The sequence below is a fragment of the Natator depressus genome, chromosome 1 (genome assembly GCF_965152275.1).
Source record: "Natator depressus isolate rNatDep1 chromosome 1, rNatDep2.hap1, whole genome shotgun sequence".
NCBI classification, from domain to species: domain Eukaryota; kingdom Metazoa; phylum Chordata; order Testudines; family Cheloniidae; genus Natator; species Natator depressus.
Genome location: NC_134234.1, coordinates 218,880,147 through 218,899,682, shown reverse-complemented (window position 1 = coordinate 218,899,682; position 19,536 = coordinate 218,880,147). Strand labels below are relative to the sequence as shown.

Genomic DNA, 19,536 nt, shown 5'->3' with positions numbered 1-19,536 from the left:
GGCAGAAGAACTAGTCTCCTAACTACTTGTTTTTGACCTCTGCTGTTCATTTTATTTAGAGAGTTTAAAATGATTATTTCTCTCTTTAGGACATACAATTATTCAGCATTAGAGGTGTGTAGATACTGAAACACCCAGTTGGTGAGGAGTTCTGGATTGAGAGGGTGAATGTGTGTGGGTAGTCATTGGTTTTTAATGCCACACTCATAGCAAAAGGTTCCACAGCAGAGCCTACATTATCTGAAAATCTTGGGGGAGCAGCCAGAACTGAGGCTGTGATGGGTTAGAGGTGATAGTCATGGGCTCCTAGAATCTCCTGGTTATAATTCTACCACTGAGGTAAAGGGAAGTTGGGAGTGATTTTCCTGCTTTGCATGGAGTATCCCCCTTCCCTTCACTCTGCCAACTCACAAATTTTGATATTGGACTGTTCAGTCTAGCAGACAAAGGTATAACAAGATCCAAGGGCTGGAAGTTGAAGCTAGACATGAAATAAGGCATAAATATTTACCAGTGAGAGTAATTAACCATTGGAACAAGTTACCAAGGGTTGTGGTGAATTCTCCATCACTGGCAACTTTTAAATCAAGATTGGATGGGTTTTTTTAAAGATACGCTGTAGGTCAAAAGCAATTACTTTGAAGAAGTTCTATGGCCTGTGTTATGCAGAAGGTCAGACTAGATGAATTACAGTCATCCCTTCTGGCCTTAGAATCTATTAATCTATCTTCCCTGTCACCTTGGCCTGTAGACACTTCCAGCAAATGCATTTCATGTAAGCTTGTTCATTTCTTTTGCCAAGTGGTGCTCTGTCCTTCCTTGGTTATGAAAAAAAAAATTTTTTGTTTGCTTTAAATGGGAAGAGGGGAAGACATAGTTTTAAATGTCTGCATCACACATATCCAAACACCAAATTTATTATACATTAAGGGGGAAAGTGTTTGTGGGAGCTTCTTGGAAGCACATCTGTGAGTCAAGGATTTGGTTTGCTGAATGAATAGAGAGGAGCTGCCTGAACCCAGCTGGCTTCTCAAATGCCAGCCAAAGAGGAGAAGGGAGGAAAGAGAGGTGCTATGGTATATGAAGTCTGCAAGGGACTTCACTATTGCTATTTGAATGTGCATGGAAGGTGATCAGATGTGCTGGGCAGCAGCATAAAACCCTAAGATAGATGCTTATAGATTTGGGCAGAGAAGTCTTTGTAGGCTTGATCCAAAACCCACTACAGTCAGTGGAGAAGCATCCACTGACATTAAGAACATCCTACTCTCTTATGAAAAGTGCCATAGGATGTTTAATGTTGACAAGGGGCCAGAGCCTTAATTTTATGGCTCATTTGAAAGTTGGCATCTTCAACAGCATGAACCCCTCAGTATAAGTTTTGTTCATTGGCTCAGAAAGGAGGGAATGTAGTTCTGAAACCCTCTCCATGAGTAGGACTGGAATCCAAAGGATGCCAGTTTGGGGTTAGGTTTTGGAATTCCAAAAGATGCTGTCATTGGCGTTTCTTTGGTTCCTAGGGAATATTGCCTCACACCAAATCACCAAATTCCTACAATGCCCGTCTCTCTCTTGGAGATCTCCCGATCACACTGTGTAAATATTGCTACCTTAATAAATGTAATGGTGGTCCCAAATTCTACCTTGCCTTATACCCCTGGAAATAAATGGGCCAGACGCTCAACTGGTGTAAATAAGCATCTCTCTACTGAAGTCAATTGAGTTATTCCGTTTTACACCAGTTAAGAATCTGGCCCAATGATTCTGCATGGGGTATCAGTCAGGACAGAAGTTAGGCCATCAATTGTTTGACATTGATTATAGGGTCAGATGGAACCCTTATAATCATAGAAATGTAAGGCTGGAAGGGACCTCAGGAGGTTGTCTAGTCCATCCTCTTGTGCTGAGGCAGGACCAAGTAAACCTAGACCATCCCTGACAGGAGTTTGTCCAACCTGTTCTTAAAAGCCTCCAATGATGGCGATTCCACAACCTGGTAACCTATTCCAACATTTAACTATCCTTCTAGTTAGAAAGTTTTTCATAATATCTAACCTAAATCTCCTATGTTGCAGATTGAGTCAATCACTTCTTGGCCTACCCTTGGTGGATGTGGAGAACAGTTGATCCTGTCTTCTTTATAACAGCCCTTAACATATTTGAAGACTGATATCAGATCTCCTCAGTCTTTGTTTCTTGAGACTAAACACACCCAGTTTTTTTAAACTTTTCTAAACCCTTTATCAAACCCTGTGTCAAAGAGATCCATGTTTTCTGTTTGCTTTACAAATTTATTTTGAAAAATGTTGACCACCATGGAGGCTATAATCAGTATATCCTCAAAGGCAATCAGGTTGAAAAAGTGTTAGAGAAAACTATAAGTGAAATGATTGCTTTGAGTTCACATCTCTTCTGAAGTGTTCTCGTCCGTCTTCTTACAGCTGTAAAATGCCCCGGCTCTTTGATATATGATCACTGTCGAACAAGCTGCACAAAGCACTGTGAGAACAGCACCAGCATCAGTGTCTGCAAGGACTATCCCACAGAAGGCTGCTTCTGTCCACCCGGACAGGTGACTTTAAATAGTAATTGTGTTGACGAGGAAGTCTGCACACAATGCGTCGCCGAAGATGGAACACGCCATCAGGTAGCTGTCTAGTTACTGCTTATCTACGGAGTTGTCAGGATGTGTGTTTTGACAAATGAATCTATATCTGATAAGTCTGCCTATTTTTCCCTTCAGACATTTTTTCAGTCTGCTTCCTCATGGCTGGCCGGCTGTCTGCCCCATGCAGCTCCCCCAGTGTGAAATTGGCTAGGCTCAACATAAAATTCACAGCTGGGGCTGTTGAGACCAGGAAATGCATGACAAATTTGTGTGGAAGAAGCAGGGAGGAAGATTGAGGGGAGCGGGGAATGGCATAAACTGCTATTTACTAAGAGATCTATTTCCCCCCAGCAGGCTTTTACCAGCAAACACCAGTTTAAACATAAAACTAGACTCCTGGGGTTCCTTATGCTGTGAGTGTATCTTACTTCCATGGCAAGGCACTGGAAAGGTTTCCAAGGGTTAGTGTACACTTACAGCATAGGTGCTGAAACTACACTGATGGAAGAGCTGCTCCTGTTGGAGTAGATACTGCATCTCCCCGAGAGGCGGTAACTATATCGATGGGAAAAGCCCTCCCATCAACATAGCACTGTCTAAACCAGAGGTTAGGTCGGTATAACCATGCTGCTCAAAATCCACACCCCTGAGCAACATAATTATACCAACATAAGTTGGCAGTGTGGACCAACCCTGAAACTTTCTCAGCAGTTAGCACAAGAGTGACGAAAGTAGCCTGGTCCAATCTCAGGCTGTAATGTCCCCTTCCACTCAAAAATGGACAGAAAAGGAATGTTTCCTTTAATAAATCCATGGGTTCTTTCCCACTGAAAATCCACTCCCCTCAGCTAAGTGCGGGACGGGACCTCTGGCAAACATAGAAAGGGAGGTATTATTGGTATGGTCTAAAAACCACAGAAACTGGAAATCCATGATAACAGATGGCCCCTACCAGCAGTTCTTTGTCTGACACATGGAGTGCCTGTCCCTGTATGCTCTCTTCAGGTCCCTTCCCACCACTAGCTGTATAGTGAGCCATTTTGGTACCATCTTCCACATGGTGGCTGAGTGCTGCTCCACCCTGGGAGAGGAGCCTAGTCCATGAAAGAGAAGTGAATGCTTCACTGTTAACATGTGCAGAAATATGCCATGTGCTATGAGGTGGATTGTCCAAGGGCCATGCCAAGCTCTACCCTCTTCCCCCCCCCCCCCCCGCCCCAGTGCTCCCTGGCTTACACAGAGACCCATCAAGTTGTTGTTTCCTGTGTGTGCGTGCATGCCCAGTTCCACTGTGCAGCACTGAGGAAGGGAGAAGTTTTGCTCCTTTCCATGCAGGGTCTGAGTGGAGCATATAGCTCTATAGTTATGGGCAAGACTCAAGAAGGTTCCGAGTCCATGTTCAGTTCTGATAATCATGTAACCTTTTAGGTGCCATATCTGAATCTTATCTAAAAGTCAATCAAACTTCTTAGGTCTGCAGCTCTGTCATGGGAATGTAATGAGGACAGGCTTTTCTTCTTGCAGTGCATGTCTGCTTATGGTTTGAATTCATTTTGAGATCTGGCTTGGTTCTCATTTTATGGACCATGCTTAGTGTAACAGACACACTCTTTTACATGTTGGGGAGAGAGAGAGAGAGAGTGTGTTTTAGATGGATTTCCTATTTTTCAGGCAGAACAGTAGAATTTGTTTTAATGGATGTGCACTGGTAAAAAAATTAGACTAATATTTCAGCAATAATGCATGTTATAGACATTTACAACTGATTAAAACAAAAGGAAGACCAGACCATCTATGCATAAAACTTCTGGAAGGGCAATTGCTCTGTTTAAATTAAGCACTGTTTACATTAATTGTCATAATGACAAAATATAAAACTATATAGCAAACTCTCGGCTGTTATGAATGATTCAGTAGTGATGAAAGATGCACTTGATTTATTAAAATAGGCACTACATCACTACATTGTCAATGTAATCTTCATACTGCTTGCCAGTCCACAGCAGAAATTCTACTGATGTTAGCGTATATTAACAGTTATATATGACCCTGAGGCTGCTTAATGTGGTACGAAAAGCCTTGCTTGTAATGAGCGTCTCTTGTATATTAATATGGTTTATGCATTAGTGCCACCTGCTGGTATTGTGTAAGTATTACTGTAAGAATAGGTAATGATCCATTCATTCCAGCAATGACCGTTCTTGTAGATTTGATAGTGACATATAAAGAATTTATATTAAAGAATTAATTTAATGTACATAATAGCCACAGGAAGTTTTGAAATTAATTAGGGAAGAGGGCAAAAGGCAAGCTCAAAATCAATGGCCAGATTTTTCAGAGGGGGTGCTAGGCATCTGCAGCTCCTATTAACGGCATTAGGAGTCCCGGGCGCTCAGTGCCTCTGATCAAAGACAAATTATGGCCAGATTTTCAATCTGTGTTTTAAATAGTGAAGCTGGACTTACCTGACCCTTTAATGGACTGGTAGACACCAGTTGCTTAACACGGGTGACCTAATGTGGATGGAGCAGAATACATTTTGATTCTGTCTCTGAAGAGAGAAAGCTGCCTGACAAATGTGTTCTCTTGCACTGTGTAACATTACAAGCCTAAACCTTTTTGTTTAAGTTCTAGACTGTGCACAGATCCCACTCATCTCAAGGACTCTAGTGCTTTCATCACAATATTTCTGTAAGGGATGGATAGGACAGGTGCAGATTAAGGCACAAGCACTATAAACCCATGCCTAGGGCCCTGGCTCCTCAGTCACATGTTGTTGTCAGAATCTGTTTTCATTTACAATAAATGTTTCTAGCCCTTGTAAAGAAAAACTTGAATGTAACAGGTTTCAGAGTAGCAGCTGTGTTAGTCTGTATTCGCAAAAAGAAAAGGAGGACTTGTGGCACCTTAGAGACTAACCAATTTATTTGAGTATAAAGTGAGCTGTAGCTCACGAAAGCTTATGCTCAAATAAATTTGTTAGTCTCTAAGGTGCCACAAGTACTCCTTGAATGTAACAGATGCAGTGATGTCCGCCTGTGTCTGCACAGAGCCTGAAACGGTAGCCCTAAAAGGTACAAACTGTCACATGCATCTCAATGGGCTGTTAACTCTGAAATCTTCTGCTTTGGGCAGCTCTTCCAACACAATCCCAGCAGTCGGCTCTGTGTCTGAAGGGCCCTTGCTACTGATACCCCAAGCTGGTGCTGCTGCTGCAGTGTCCTCCAGCGACACCACACAGAGAGGGTCCTCTGATCAGTTTATTGGAGGCTGAGTCCTCAGTCCTCTCGGAGAAACCCCAGCCCACCTGAAGGCAGAGTGTAGTAATCCAGGAACAAGGGAGGCCACTGCCTGTCCAGGGAGGAGCGGTGGAAGGTTTCCCTACCAGATCAGCGAACAGCTCTTATATGAGTGGCCTCTGTCACTATTTTTCCAAGGAAGGGTGGGACGATGGCAAAGGGGTGAGGCCATAGAGCAGCGCAAAGCTACAGGAAGTCCATATGTGAGGGGTGTCTAACAACTCAGATTGCTTTAACCCAGGTCTTGGTTATAGAGAGGTTCTTACTGATATGTTGAGGAAAAGCCTGCCATAGCACTGAGGACAAAGTATTTGTGAAAGCAGATTTGTGATCATTTCATTGTGTCTTGAAAAGTTCAAGTGTTTCACTGTTTGCTGGTGTTGAAAATATACCAGAAATAACATGACATCCTCTTTAGTCCACCTGCAGACAACTCTAATCACGTTCTATTAAATGGTCGGACAATACACATGCAGTGCTTCCACAATCCCTGGGATAATGCTGTTTATTGGCAACTTACCTATGTGAACTTTCCTCCACTGAGACAGATTCCCCACAGACTGACGACTTACTAGCCTCACTTCCTTTGTTTTATAGGCTGCTAGATCTTTCTATCAGTTTGCTTCAATGTGTTGCTTCTCTTGTTGTAGTCCCACTATTAACCTTCGCATTTAATGCTGTCTAAAAGACCTTTTTGACTCATATGATGCTTACATACAGCATCTTCAGGGCTAAGTGGTGGTCAGCCTAGACATCACCCTTCTTCTTGCATTAGTAAGGATCACAGCACGCTTTTATCAAGAAAGTCCCCAAAGGTTTTTTCTGGACAATAGTCTCTCCTCCATAGGCTCTCATTCAAAGCATGATTTGATTATGCAAATGTATTTTAATTATCCATGAAACATCTTTCCACCACCTGCCTCCTCGCTTGAATATTAAATGTAAACGGTTCTTTTTACCTGTCCATGAACTCAAGGACCAACATGTCCACTTTCCAACTTTTCCCTCTTTCCAATATAGCCAGCACTGAGGGACAATCACGCACATCACTATCAATTTCTCTATGCATTTATTACCATTAAGGAATATCTCAAAGGAATTACAGTGTTTGATTTGGTATTAATTTAGCCTCTGTCCAGAATCCAATACAGTGGGAATTCTAACATGCTATTTTGAAACATTCTCAGCTTAAAATAGGCTTTTGTTTCTTTATTTCTGATATGCTTAAATACTAATAATCGGAAAAAGGCTGCTACTTCTAAATACTTCCAACACGTCATTGTTTCTCTTATTACTCCAGCACATCCAGTCATAGTGTGTATAATACCACCATTGCGATGTATTATTTACAGTAGCTTGCAGTTGTGCTCATGAAGTCTGAACATTATGCATGCATAAAACAATGATCATTTCTGACTGTATTGATGCATTCTTTGCATCTCTTGCTAAATCTCAGTATAACCTAATTTCTAAATTGTGTAGTTCTCTGGATTCTTACAGTTATCAGAAGAAGCAAAACAGTCCCATATGTAGTCTTCTGATTTTCCAGATTAGTTCATTTTCCCTCCAGCAGTTTGCATACCAATGATCAGAAGATTTCCTTTCTCTCTTACAACCTGTTATTTTTATGCAGCACATGGAAACATGGATTCCTTTCAACGAGCCCTGCAAGATCTGCATGTGTCTTGAGAACAGGATAATAAACTGCACTACCCAACCTTGCCCTACTGCCAAACGTAAACTGTTATTTAATCTAAATATATATATATTTAAAAATTTCTACTTTGCTTATTTTTATTTAAGTGTGGTTTACAATTGTGTTTTTTTCCCCACTCACTCTAGCTGCAGTTTGTGGTCCCTGTGAAGTTTCCAGACTACGCCAGGATTCTGATCAGTGTTGTCCAAAGTATGAGTGTGGTAGGTTGCAGATAACGGGGAGAGCTATGGTTGATGATGATGCCCAGGTCTTGGTTTTTTTGTTTACTAGCTACTTTTCAAACTTATGATTGGCATTTTCAGTTAGATCAAGTATTGATTAAGATAGTATTTTTCAAAGCACTTGAGGGCCATATTCACCTCTATGTGGGGAAAAACCCACATGAGAACAAAAAACTTCATGAATTTCTACAGTTTCCTCGTTTTGTGTGTGTGCCTATGTGTGTACATGGAGGGGGCAGAGGACAATTTGTCTCAATGGCTTTAGAATGGTTATTTCATTTTTTCAATAGCTTTTATTTATCTCATCTGCACAATCCACATTTACTTGTGAAACACAATGTTAGAACTTTAATGCACCTAAAGCCAAGCAGGAATTGTTCTTGAAATCATTGCTAAGATTGGATTGTACCCTGCTGAACTGTGCACTAATGTTTATTCTCGGTCAGCAGAGAAGCAATGAAGTACATGGAAATCTTAAAATGAGGTGTCTTCTTTGATGACTAACTAGCTAAGTACCAACTGATACACTGCCTCATTTTTTTGTCTTAGTATGTGATTTAGTTACCTGTGATCTGCCTGCTGTACCTGCTTGTGAAGATGGTCTTCAGCCTGTATTGACAAACCCTGGAGAATGTAGACCAACTTACACTTGTGGTAAAGTATCTTTTAAACATTAAACAATATATGAGCAAGGGGGTTGAACAAACAAACAAATGTAAGTGCCTGACTGTCTGGAAAACACCAATTTGGATCCAATAGGACCTGTAACGATCTTGCAAACCGGAAACGTTCTATTACTTTCTCTTTCTGAGAATGCACTATGAACTGTAGAACAGAGCAATGTTAAGAGTTGCAGGGGCTCTGATCACGAGCATACTCACTTTACAAATACTTTTTACTACATAATAAATGAGGGAAGGTGTTTTTGAAGGAATAAATACATTGGTCCTGAACTTGCAATAGGATCTGCTAGTTGGGGCTTCTACACCAGTGTGACTTTATGAAGTCAATCCCTAGTGGATCTCATTGCCATATAAAAGGCTTGTTTGTAAGAGAAACTACACTTGTGGTTTCTATTATATCATTCTAAAATGCCCTATGCTCAGTGTGGTACCTAATTATTTGATAGCTTGCAAGCAAGAGGAATGCAAGCTAGAGCACGTTCCTTCCTGCCCTCCACATCGAGAGCTGACTGTTAAGAAGACCCGGTGTTGTGATGAATATGAGTGCACGTGCAGCTGTGCCAATTCTACAGTGAGCTGCCCAGCTGGATATTTATCTACGTCTGTCACCAATGACTGTGGCTGCACAACTACTACCTGCATTGCAGACAAGGTGAGGGGAGTGAACTGTCACTCTTACAGAGGAAAATATCTTTCTTGCAAGGCGCGGCTGCTCAAAAGCAATCAGCTCAGTTTTTACATGGTAATGCAAAGTCTCCCAAAGCAACGGCAGACAGGTACATTAAGGCTTTAGTAATAAGACTGTACACAAGCGAAGTGAACAGTTGCACATCACTATGCATGTTAAATTGTAATAATTTCTCGCAACATTAACAAAACTAAACTGTTTACAGTAACTCTGTGGTTTTCAGGATGAAAATACAGCTAATCATGGAGCAGCTCTGAAGTCATTCTGGCAGCATGAATATCAGAGATCATTCTGAAGTTTTTACTTTGCTTCTGTAATAGCAAAAGCTCACGGGTTATGTTCTGTACAGATGTTCCATTTCAGAATTTCACTCTTTACAAGCTTTCTTTTTGTTGCTATTCAAATATGCATGACAATCTACTTGTCATATTAAATTGAAATACTTGTGAATACATTAGATCTAAATGCTCACTAAAGCAGCTGCATTTTGACCGTGCCTGATGCTTCTGGTCACTGATTTCACTGTAGCTCTTCACATGAGCTATTATCACTTAGACATTTGGGGCCAAATTCATCCCTGAAGTAATGCCATTGACTCTAATAGAGTTACACCACAGGAGAATTTGTCCCTGTTTTTTCCTTTGTATAGACTATTATACTACATTAAGATCTGGAGATAGTATGGCTTAATGGGTAGAGCACTAGTTGAGATACAGGAGACCTGGGTTTTATTCACAGCTTTGCCACAGTCCTACTGGGTGACCTTGGGCACAACACTTCACTGATCTGTGCCTCAGTTTCCCCATCTGTGAAAAGGGGATAATGATACCATAACCACCTCTGTAAAGTGCTTTGAGATCTACTGATGAAAAGTGCAATATCAGAACTAGGTTTTATTATTTTATTATCTCTGAATATTGGACCAATCTCTATTTCAGTTATACTGAGTCAAACCCTGGCTAACTCCACAGAATTCAGTCAGGCAGTCTCTGGCCCATTGGATTTCAGCAACTCTTTTATTTTTGTAATAAACTAGCCACAACTTTTCAAGATTCGAGGCATTTCCACTGGGTCCAATACATCCTGTAAGAGTTATGGTAGATCTGGTAAATCCCAGAAGAGACGGGCAGACAAAGTCAGCCTTTCAGAGTGAATGGCGTGTGCCCTTACGTGTATTCATTGATGCATTCACTGCACTGACAGGTTTGTGTGCATCGCAATGTTGTCTACCCCATTGGGAAATCCTGGGAAGAAGGCTGTACAGATTGCACCTGCACTGACATGGAAGATGCTGTCCTAGGACTTCATATTGCAGAATGTCTTGAGAAAGAGTGCAATACGATCTGCCCTCAGGTGAGTAGCACTTAAAGGAAGGCATCAGAACAAGACTGTGGGGGATAGCATGGCATCACAGGATCCAAGCAAGGGGGAAGCCAAACCAAACTCACACAATAAGTATTTACTCTTCAGGAAGGTCTCCGAGAAGGAGCAGTTATAACAGCAGTTCAGACGGCCCTTATCTCAAGACTGGTTCAGAGTCCCACACTTAGTCCAAAAGGTCTCTGGGCCCAATCAGGCTAGTTCTCTGGATCAATGAGAGAGACACCACTGTCCATAGCAGCCTGCATGGCTTCTAGTCCCCTCTCTCCTGCTCAGCTTCCTGTTGCTGTTTAAATAGCCCACCTATTTATCTGCTTATCCACATGCTCCACTCAGCTTCCTTCAACAATGGCAGCACAGCTAGAAGATGTGGCATGCTGCCACCAGCCACAATGACTGCACTTTGACTCCTCTGGGGATTTCAGACCTGGCAGGATTAGTTAAGACTGCTGTCAGACATATTTATGATCCTTGTTCTCTTCACGGCCTATACTCCACACAGGAAAGGGGACCGTACAGTTTACACCAGCGGTTCCGCTGCTCCAGGGCCTATTCCTCATTTTCTTTGTGTGCTGTAGGTTGCACAGAGTATGTGAGGTGAAGCTGACCTTGGCTGTGTGGGACTGGAAAACACACTTCCTAGTGCCCTCTCAGCCCATGGTTCTTCACATTGTTTTGCTCCCCTTCACACCACACAGCAGGACAAATTGGGGCTATATGTTTTTCCTCACTAGTTCCATAAAATGAAGTAGTTAGCGCTCTGCAAACCAATGCACACTAAAGCCAAGCAGCAGAAGTGTTCTATAATCTGAAACCTGTTTCTTGATCAACATTTTTAACCAATTTTTACCCTGGCTTCAGCTATCCACTTTAAAAAGGCTGAATACTAGTTCCAGTTGGAAGACAAGGAAGCCAGAATGACTTTCTTTTTGCAGTTTACTAGTAGCAGGTGGTAACTGGGTTAGTTAAGAGACAATACAGCAGTGAAATACCTTAAGATTCAACTTTGGATGAAGTCTTCTTGCCAGGAGAACCCATGAATGGATCATGTCGCCCATGGATCTCTGCAAATCAGTTACACCAGTGAAGCTCTTTGTGGGTTGAAGGGAAGTACTTATTTGCTTAGTTCTATGTTTTAAATGTTGCTAATCAGGTGCACATTACAGTAACTCAGAAGTTTATTCAAACAACTGACTGAACAGCATGTTTTCCTCAATTAGTTGCACACACTTGTTGCTGAGTAACATGCCCAGTTCCTCTGTGGGGACTATATGGAAGTGAATGCCAGAGGAAGGAAAAGCTCTTTGCAGCCTCTTTCCTGCTATCCTTCCCTCCCCCTGCAACACCTGTGAAGGGCTTCCCACAAACCAGCTTTGTTAATAACAAGCACATTGATTAACATGCAATGATGGTCAGAAAAGTGGCCAGGTCATCACAGTGATATCTACTCTTGCTCAATGGTTCTCCCACATCAAATCTGCTCAGTTACGTTCAAAATATGGTTGTTAGTCACCCACACCACAAATACAGCTCAGGATCTGAAAATCCAGCAGCACTCTTTTTACCCTTTGAATCAAAACCAGTCATACTGTGTCTGGAAATTCAAATGTTTGAACAAAGTTAACTTGGCCACATTGTACACATATGCAGTAAAATTGTCCTGGCTATTATTGGTGGGGTTTTTTTGCATTGATTTGTATATCTTAATGCCAACAGCACTGCATGTGCGTTGGGAGTGAGTTAATATTGCTGTAGGTTCATTGCATTTCCTGAATAGTGTGTTTAAATTCTCATTTGAGCTTACAGTAGCATAGGTTTTTGCACATTTGCATGCATTGCATACTTGGTTATGAAGACTTCAGTTATTCAAAATTCTGTGGCCTAAAGAGCAGCCCCGTCTTCTGAAGTCTATTCATTTAATTACAGCTGGGATTTTAGCCAAAAGGAATTAGGTGCCCAACTCCCACTGAATTTCAACGGAACTTACGTACTTAACACTTTTAGACTCCTTTGAAAATCTCAGCTGACGTGCTGATCCAAATGTAGTGTCCACCAGTACGTTCAGAAAGTCAAGGTTGGATGGCATGTATGTCTACATGGAAGTCGTATTAATGTGATAAATCACCTTTATCTTTCACTACCTCAACTGCACTCTGGCCATTCATCCACCTCAGAACTTGAGCAATTTTCAAATAGATGCCATTTTAAAAATACACTGCCACAAAAATCTTTCTTTCTTTCCTTAAGTCTGGACTTTCCCCCAAAATTACATCGGTCCAAGGCTCAGGATGGGCTCCAGTGTCTCAAAAACCATCAAGAGTAGAAGCAAGAGTGTTAAGCCACTGCAGGGGAGTCCCCTCTTTCCTGCTTGCATAAGGCATTTGTTTCTAGCCTTAGTAGGTTCTGAAATATCAGACCTTGAAATATCAGACTGGCTTTTGGCTCATAGCCATAATGTTGTCAATAAACTGTTACTCTGATAAATCATTATTAATGCACAGCTGCAGGTTCTGTGCAAATCAACCCTAAGTATGAACATTGTAATCACTAAAAAGGTTTAGCATTATCACAGAGGGCACCGTGGCAGCTTTCTTTGGGAATCTGCCATTTCTTCTGGTGTTTTAGTAAATTATCTGATGTGGCAGGATCTGTGCTTTTGCTGTCAGAACCTTCACAGTGGAGAACTCTACTTCTTCTAAACTTATTACTGATTTGCATTGCCCCAGCCAAAATAATTTCCCACTTTGCACTGGCCACAAAGCTCTTTTAGATCAGATGCAATCTCAGAGGAAGTCGTGTTAACATTAGGAAGCTCCTTAAACAGGGGATTGTTGTTATGATTTCTTGGTAAAGAAAAGCATATTCAGGTACCACTCCCTCTTATCTATATCTCATCGATTAAGGCCAGAAGGAACCATTGCGATCACCTGGTCTATCCTCCTGTATAACACAGGCCATAGGGACTCCCCAAATTAATTTCTGTTTGAACTAGAGCATTTTTTTTTTAGTAAAACATCCAATCTTGATTTTTTAAAATGTCCACTGATGGAGAATCCACCACAACCCTCAGTAAGATGTTCCAATGTTTAATTACTCTCACTGGTAAAAAATTGTGTCTTATTTCTCGTCTGAATTTGTCTAACTTTATCTTCCAGCCCTTGGATCTTGTTATACCTTTGTCTGCTAGACTGAAGGAGCCCTCTATTATCAAAGTTCTGTCCCCCATGTAGATACTTATAGACTGTGACTAAGTTACCCCTGAACCTTTTCTCTGTTAAGATAAACAGTTCAGACCTCCTGTGCGTCTCCACCACTGTCCATAAATAAGGTTAGCATCAAGACTGACAATGAGCTAGCCCTCATCTTCCACAGATTCTGTCTGTAAATGTACACATTACCAGCTTCTTAACTCAGGTCAGATACACCACTGCCTCTATCCCACCTCTTTTGAAATCCTTATTCATTTCTTCATCTCCTTTCTCTGTGGTTCCCAGCCCCAGGTCTCCAGAATGGGCAGAGTTCAGCTGGCTACCTTCTTAGATGACAAGTGCATCTGCAATGAGACAATTTCTAAGTGTGTTTCTGCACCATGCATCCCTACCAGTGGGAGCAATGGTGGAAGCTCTCGTATAGAGGGGGCTTAGGTGCTCTTATGGCTGTGCTGTCTAATCCTGCTGAGGATAAGATTGGATGACATGGTGTAATACCTCCTTCCCCCTCATATACTGTCCATGCTACAGCTTCTACCACTAGAAGGAGCAGAAAGCTTACAAATTTCCCCTAGTATAAACACAACCAGAAAAAAGATGTCCAAGCACATCATCCTCCCATCTCCAAATGATTCTGGTGGGTCCCCATTCATAGAATCACAGAAATGTGGGACTGGAAGGGAACTCGATAGGTCCTCTAGTCCAGTCCCCTGCACTGAGGCAGGACTAAGTATTATCTAGACCATACCTGACAGGGGCATGTCTAACCTGTTTTTGGAGACCTCCAGTGACAGAGATTCCACAGCTTCCCCAGGTAATTTGTTTGTGCTTAACAACCCATACAGTTAGGACATTTTTCCTAACGTCTAACCCCCTTGCTGCAATATAAGCCCATTACTTCTTGACCCGTCCTCAGCGGTTAAAGAGAACAATTTGTCACCCTCCTCTTTATAACAACCTTTTACATACTTGAAGACAGTTATCATGTGCCCTTCAGTCTTCTTTTTTCCAGACTACACAAACCCAGTTTTGTCAGTCTTTCCTTGTGACTCAAGTTTTTTTAGATCTTTTATCATTTTTGTTACTCTCTTTGGACTTTCTCTAATTTGTCCATGTCTTTCCCAAAGTGGTGCCCAGAATTGGACACAGTACTCCAGTAGAGGCCTTTTCAGTGCTGAGTAGAGTGAAAGAATTACTTCTTCGAGTGATGGTCCCTATATATATTGTATAAGTGGGTGCGCATGCACCTGAGTCTAGAAGGTTTCAGAGTAGCAGCCATGTTAGTCTGTATTCGCAAAAAGAAAAGGCGTTCTTGTGGCACCTTAGAGACTAACCAATTTATTTGAGCATAAGCTTTTGTGAGCTACAGCTCACTTATCGGATGCATTCAGTGGTAAATACAGTGGGGAGATTTATATACATAGAGAACATGAAACAATGGGTGTTACCATACACACTGTAAGGAGAGCGATCACTTAAGGTGAGCTATTACCAGCAGGAGAGTGGCGGGGGGGGACACGGGACCTTTTGTAGTGATAATCAAGGTGGGCCATTTCCAGCGGTTGACAAGAAGTCTGAGGAACAGTGGGGGGTGGGGAGAGGGAATAAACATGGGGAAATAGTTTTACTTTGTGTAATGACCCATCCACTCCCAGTCTTTATTCAAGCCTAAGTTAATTGTATCCAGTTTGCAAATTAATTCCAATTCAGCACTCTCTCGTTGGAGTCTGTTTTTGAAGATTTTTTGTTGAAGAATTGCAACTTTTAGATCTGTAATCGAGTGACCAAAGAGATTGAAGTGTTCTCCAACTGGTTTTTGAATGTTATAATTCTTGACGTCTGATTTGTGTCCATTTATTCTTTTACGTAGAGACTGTTGAGTTTGACCAATGTACATGGCAGAGGGGCATTGCTGGCACATGATGGTATATATCACATTGGTAGATGTGCAGGTGAACGAGCCTCTGATAGTGTGGCTGATGTGATTAGGCCCTATGATGGTGTCACTTGAATAGATATGTGGACACAGTTGGCAACGGGCTTTGTTGCAAGGATAGGTTCCTGGATTAATGGTTCTGTTGTGTGGTGTGTGGTTGCTGGTGAGTATTTGCTTCAGGTTGGGGGGCTGTCTGTAAGCAAGGATTGGCCTGTCTCCCAAGATCTGTGAGAGTGATGGGTCGTCCTTCAGGATAGGTTGTAGATCCTTGATGATGCGTTGGAGAGGTTTTAGTTGGGGGCTGAAGGTGATGGCTAGTGGCGTTCTGTTATTTTCTTTGCTGGGCCTGTCCTGTCGTAGGTGACTTCTGGGTACTCTTCTGGCTCTGTCAATCTGTTTCTTCACTTCAGCAGGTGGATATTGTAGTTGTGAGAATGCTTGATAGAGATCTTGTAGGTGTTTGTCTCTGTCTGAGGGGTTGGAGCAAATGCGGTTGTATCGTAGAGCTTGGCTGTAGACAATGGATCATGTGGTGTGGTCTGGATGAAAGCTGGAGGCAAGTAGGTAGGAATAGCTATCAGTAGGTTTCTGGTATAGGGTGGTGTTTATGTGACCATCGCTTCTTAGCGCCGTAGTGTCCAGGAAGTGGATCTCTTGTGTGGACTGGTCCAGGCTGAGGTTGATGGTGGGATGGAAATTGTTGAAATCATGGTGGAATTCCTCAAGGGCTTCTTTTCCATGAGTCCAGATGATGAAGATGTCATCAATGTAGCACAAGTAGAGTAGGGGCATTAGGGGACGAGAGCTGAGGAAGCGTTGTTCTAAGTCAGCCATAAACATGTTGGCATACTGTGGGGCCATGCGGGTACCCATAGCAGTGCCCCTGATTTGAAGGTATACATTGTCCCCAAATGTGAAATAGTTATGGGTGAGGACAAAGTTCAGCCTAGAAGGTTTTCCTAATAGTGTCCATTGACCCACACATGCATTGTTTGTCCCCTCATGCTCACAGCCGAGGGAATAATAGTTCATGTGGGTTGATGCCTCTCCAGTTCCCTCTTATGGCTGCATGGCTTGAGTCAGAACCGCTGTTCCTTCGGGCTTTTAGTTCTTGTTAAAAACTGACTTCTGTCCATTTGTATATAGTTGTTTATAGCTGTTTAGAGCGTAGATAGTAGTTGTAGGATTAGTAGTAGGTTAGTAATGATAGTCATCCTCGTTTGGGGAATGTTTACACCCCTTGGGGACTATGCCACACATTCTGGGATTTAAAAAACTGTCTCTCCTGCCCGTGCTCATTCTCAGTGAGTGACGAATAGCAGAGATGTCTTTATTGCCTCGATGAGGCTCATATCGCAGCTCATTGCTCCATCTGCAAGTCCTTCCCACCCCAGACCCAGGAAGCTCTGGAGCTCCACCTACGTAAATTCCTCATGGAAGAAACAATGAGACCATGTGCTCATTCTGATCTGAGACTGTCAGAATTGCCGGTACAGCAATCTCACTAGCAGTGAGCACTACCTCCGACCTCTTCCCGTGTACCGGATCTGGCAGTACTAGTGGTGAAGGACAGGCCCAGACATGACATCAAGAAGCACACTCATGGACACAAGAGCAGGTCCCCACAGTGGACTGCCACTAAGTGCAGCATTTCCTCCCCGAGCTGTGCCAGGTTGGGTGAGATGTTGCACCTGCAGACGACTGCACCAGTGCCCAAACTTCCCTGGGTGGAGGCAAAAGCTCGGTGCAAACGCGATCCAAAAGTACCAGCAGCCACCCTGGAAGCTGCCTGTTCAGAGTGCTCACCAGTGCATGCATAGCCTGTCCTGCCTCCACCTCCGTGCTGCTTGGACAAGCCAGCCCCGCAAACACCACCTGAATCCTCTGGTATGTCCATGGGCACGCCTAGGACTCCTGGCCACTCAGAGCACCTTCTCCTGGCAGCGGAGCTCATTCTCTCCCATGTTCTATTGCTATCCAACAACATCGCCGGGGTCATGTACATAAACAAGCAAGGCAGCGCCAGGGCTCCCACCCTCTGCTCCATGCCCATCCACCTTTGAAACTGGTGCATCAAACACAATGTAAAGCTCCAAGGCACGTACCTCCCAAGCACTCAAAATGCCCTAGCAGACATGCTCAGCAGGACTCTCTTCCTCAACCACAAGTGGGAGTTACACAATATCACACTCCGATACCTATTCCACCAATGGGGCACCCCATGGTGGGACCTCTTCACCACCTGCAAAAACTGAAAGGGGAACCACGAGAAGGATTTGAAGGGTGAAGCTCTTCTCCTTTCCTGGACAGGCAACCTCCATTATACCTTTCCCCCCATTCACTTCCTCCCATATGTGTCATGCAAGATCTGGCAGGACCGAGCTACCATAATACTTATAGCCCCGTTCTGGCCATGCCAGTTCTGGTTTACAGACCTTCTTAGACTTGCCACCCGCACACCACTCCACCTCCAGACATGACTGGATCTTCTCGTAGAAGATCAGGGCCAACTCTGACACCCCAATCTGGGCCCCCTTCATCTCATGGCCTGGTATTTGGATGGGGCTCGGGGTAGACAGGGTGTGCCTGGTGAAATACATCCTCCTCCAGAGCAGGGCATCCACCAGGGCCTACTACAGAGCTAAATGGATTCACTTCATCGCATGGGCTCATTGCCATCACCATCCACTGCAATTATGTCTATACCTAGCGTCCTCGACTGCCTTCTTAATCTCAAAACATTGGGTTTTGCCCGAAGCTCTGTACAAGTTCACTAAGCAGCTCTCAGTGCCTTTCTCCTGCCTTTGCATGTCACCTCCGGGTTTACACATCCTACCACCGTCTGTTTCATGAAGGGTTTATTATGGACAGATGACTAGGGAGGAGTACAAAAATATTGCTCGAGCATGCAGGGGTATAGTCAGGAAGGCCAAAACACAACTGGAGTTGCAGCTAACAAGGGATGTGAAGGATAACAAGAAGGGTTTCTACAGGTATGTTAGCAACAAGAAAAAGGTCAGGAAAAGTGTGGGACCCTTACTGAATGGGGGAAGCAACCTAGTGACAGGTGATGTGGAAAAAGCTGAAGTACTCAATGCTATTTTTGCCTTGGTTTTCACAGACAAGGTCAGATCCCACACTGCTGTCCTGGGCAACACAGTATGGGGAGGAGCTGAGCAGCCCTCAGTGGTGAAAGAACAGGTTAAGGACTGTTTAGAAAAGTTGGATTTGCACAGGTCTGTGGGTCCAGATCTAATGCATCCGAGGGTGCTGAGGGAGTTGGCAGATGTGATTGCAGAGGCATTGGCCATTATCTTTGAAAACTCGTGGTGATTGGGGGAGGTCCTGGACAATTAGAAAAAGGCAAATACAGTGCCCATCTTTAAAAAAGGGAAGAAGGAGAACTTGGGGAACTACAGACGGGTCAGCGTCACCTCAGTCCCTGGAAATCATGGAGCAAGTCCTCAAGGAAACCATTTTGAAGCACTTGGAGGAGAGGAAGATGATCAGCAACAGTCAACATGGATTCACCAAGGGCAAGTCATGCCTGACCAACCTGATTGCCTTCTATGATGAGATAACTGGCTCTGTGGAAAGCAGTGGACATGACATATCTTGACTTTAGCAAAGCTTTTGATACGGTCTCCCACAGTATTCTTGCTGGCAATTTTAAAAAGGTATGGATTGGATGAATGGACTATAAGGTGGATAGAAAGCTGGCTAGATTGTCAGGCTCAACGGGTAGTGCTCAATGGCTTGATGTCTAGTTGGCATCCGGTATCAAGCAGAGTGCCC

The 19,536-nt window shown here is 43.2% G+C and overlaps 1 protein-coding gene across 1 annotated transcript in view; it reads left to right on the top strand.

The window, feature by feature from the left end:
* Positions 1-19,536, top strand: part of VWF (von Willebrand factor) — a 233,184-nt gene that overhangs the window by 174,550 nt on the left and 39,098 nt on the right. The window contains exons 38-43 of the mRNA XM_074935850.1: positions 2,442-2,647; positions 7,541-7,643; positions 7,750-7,824; positions 8,395-8,499; positions 8,975-9,180; positions 10,420-10,569. Coding sequence (XP_074791951.1) covers positions 2,442-2,647; positions 7,541-7,643; positions 7,750-7,824; positions 8,395-8,499; positions 8,975-9,180; positions 10,420-10,569 — 845 coding nt within the window. The remainder of the gene's footprint in view (positions 1-2,441; positions 2,648-7,540; positions 7,644-7,749; positions 7,825-8,394; positions 8,500-8,974; positions 9,181-10,419; positions 10,570-19,536) is intronic.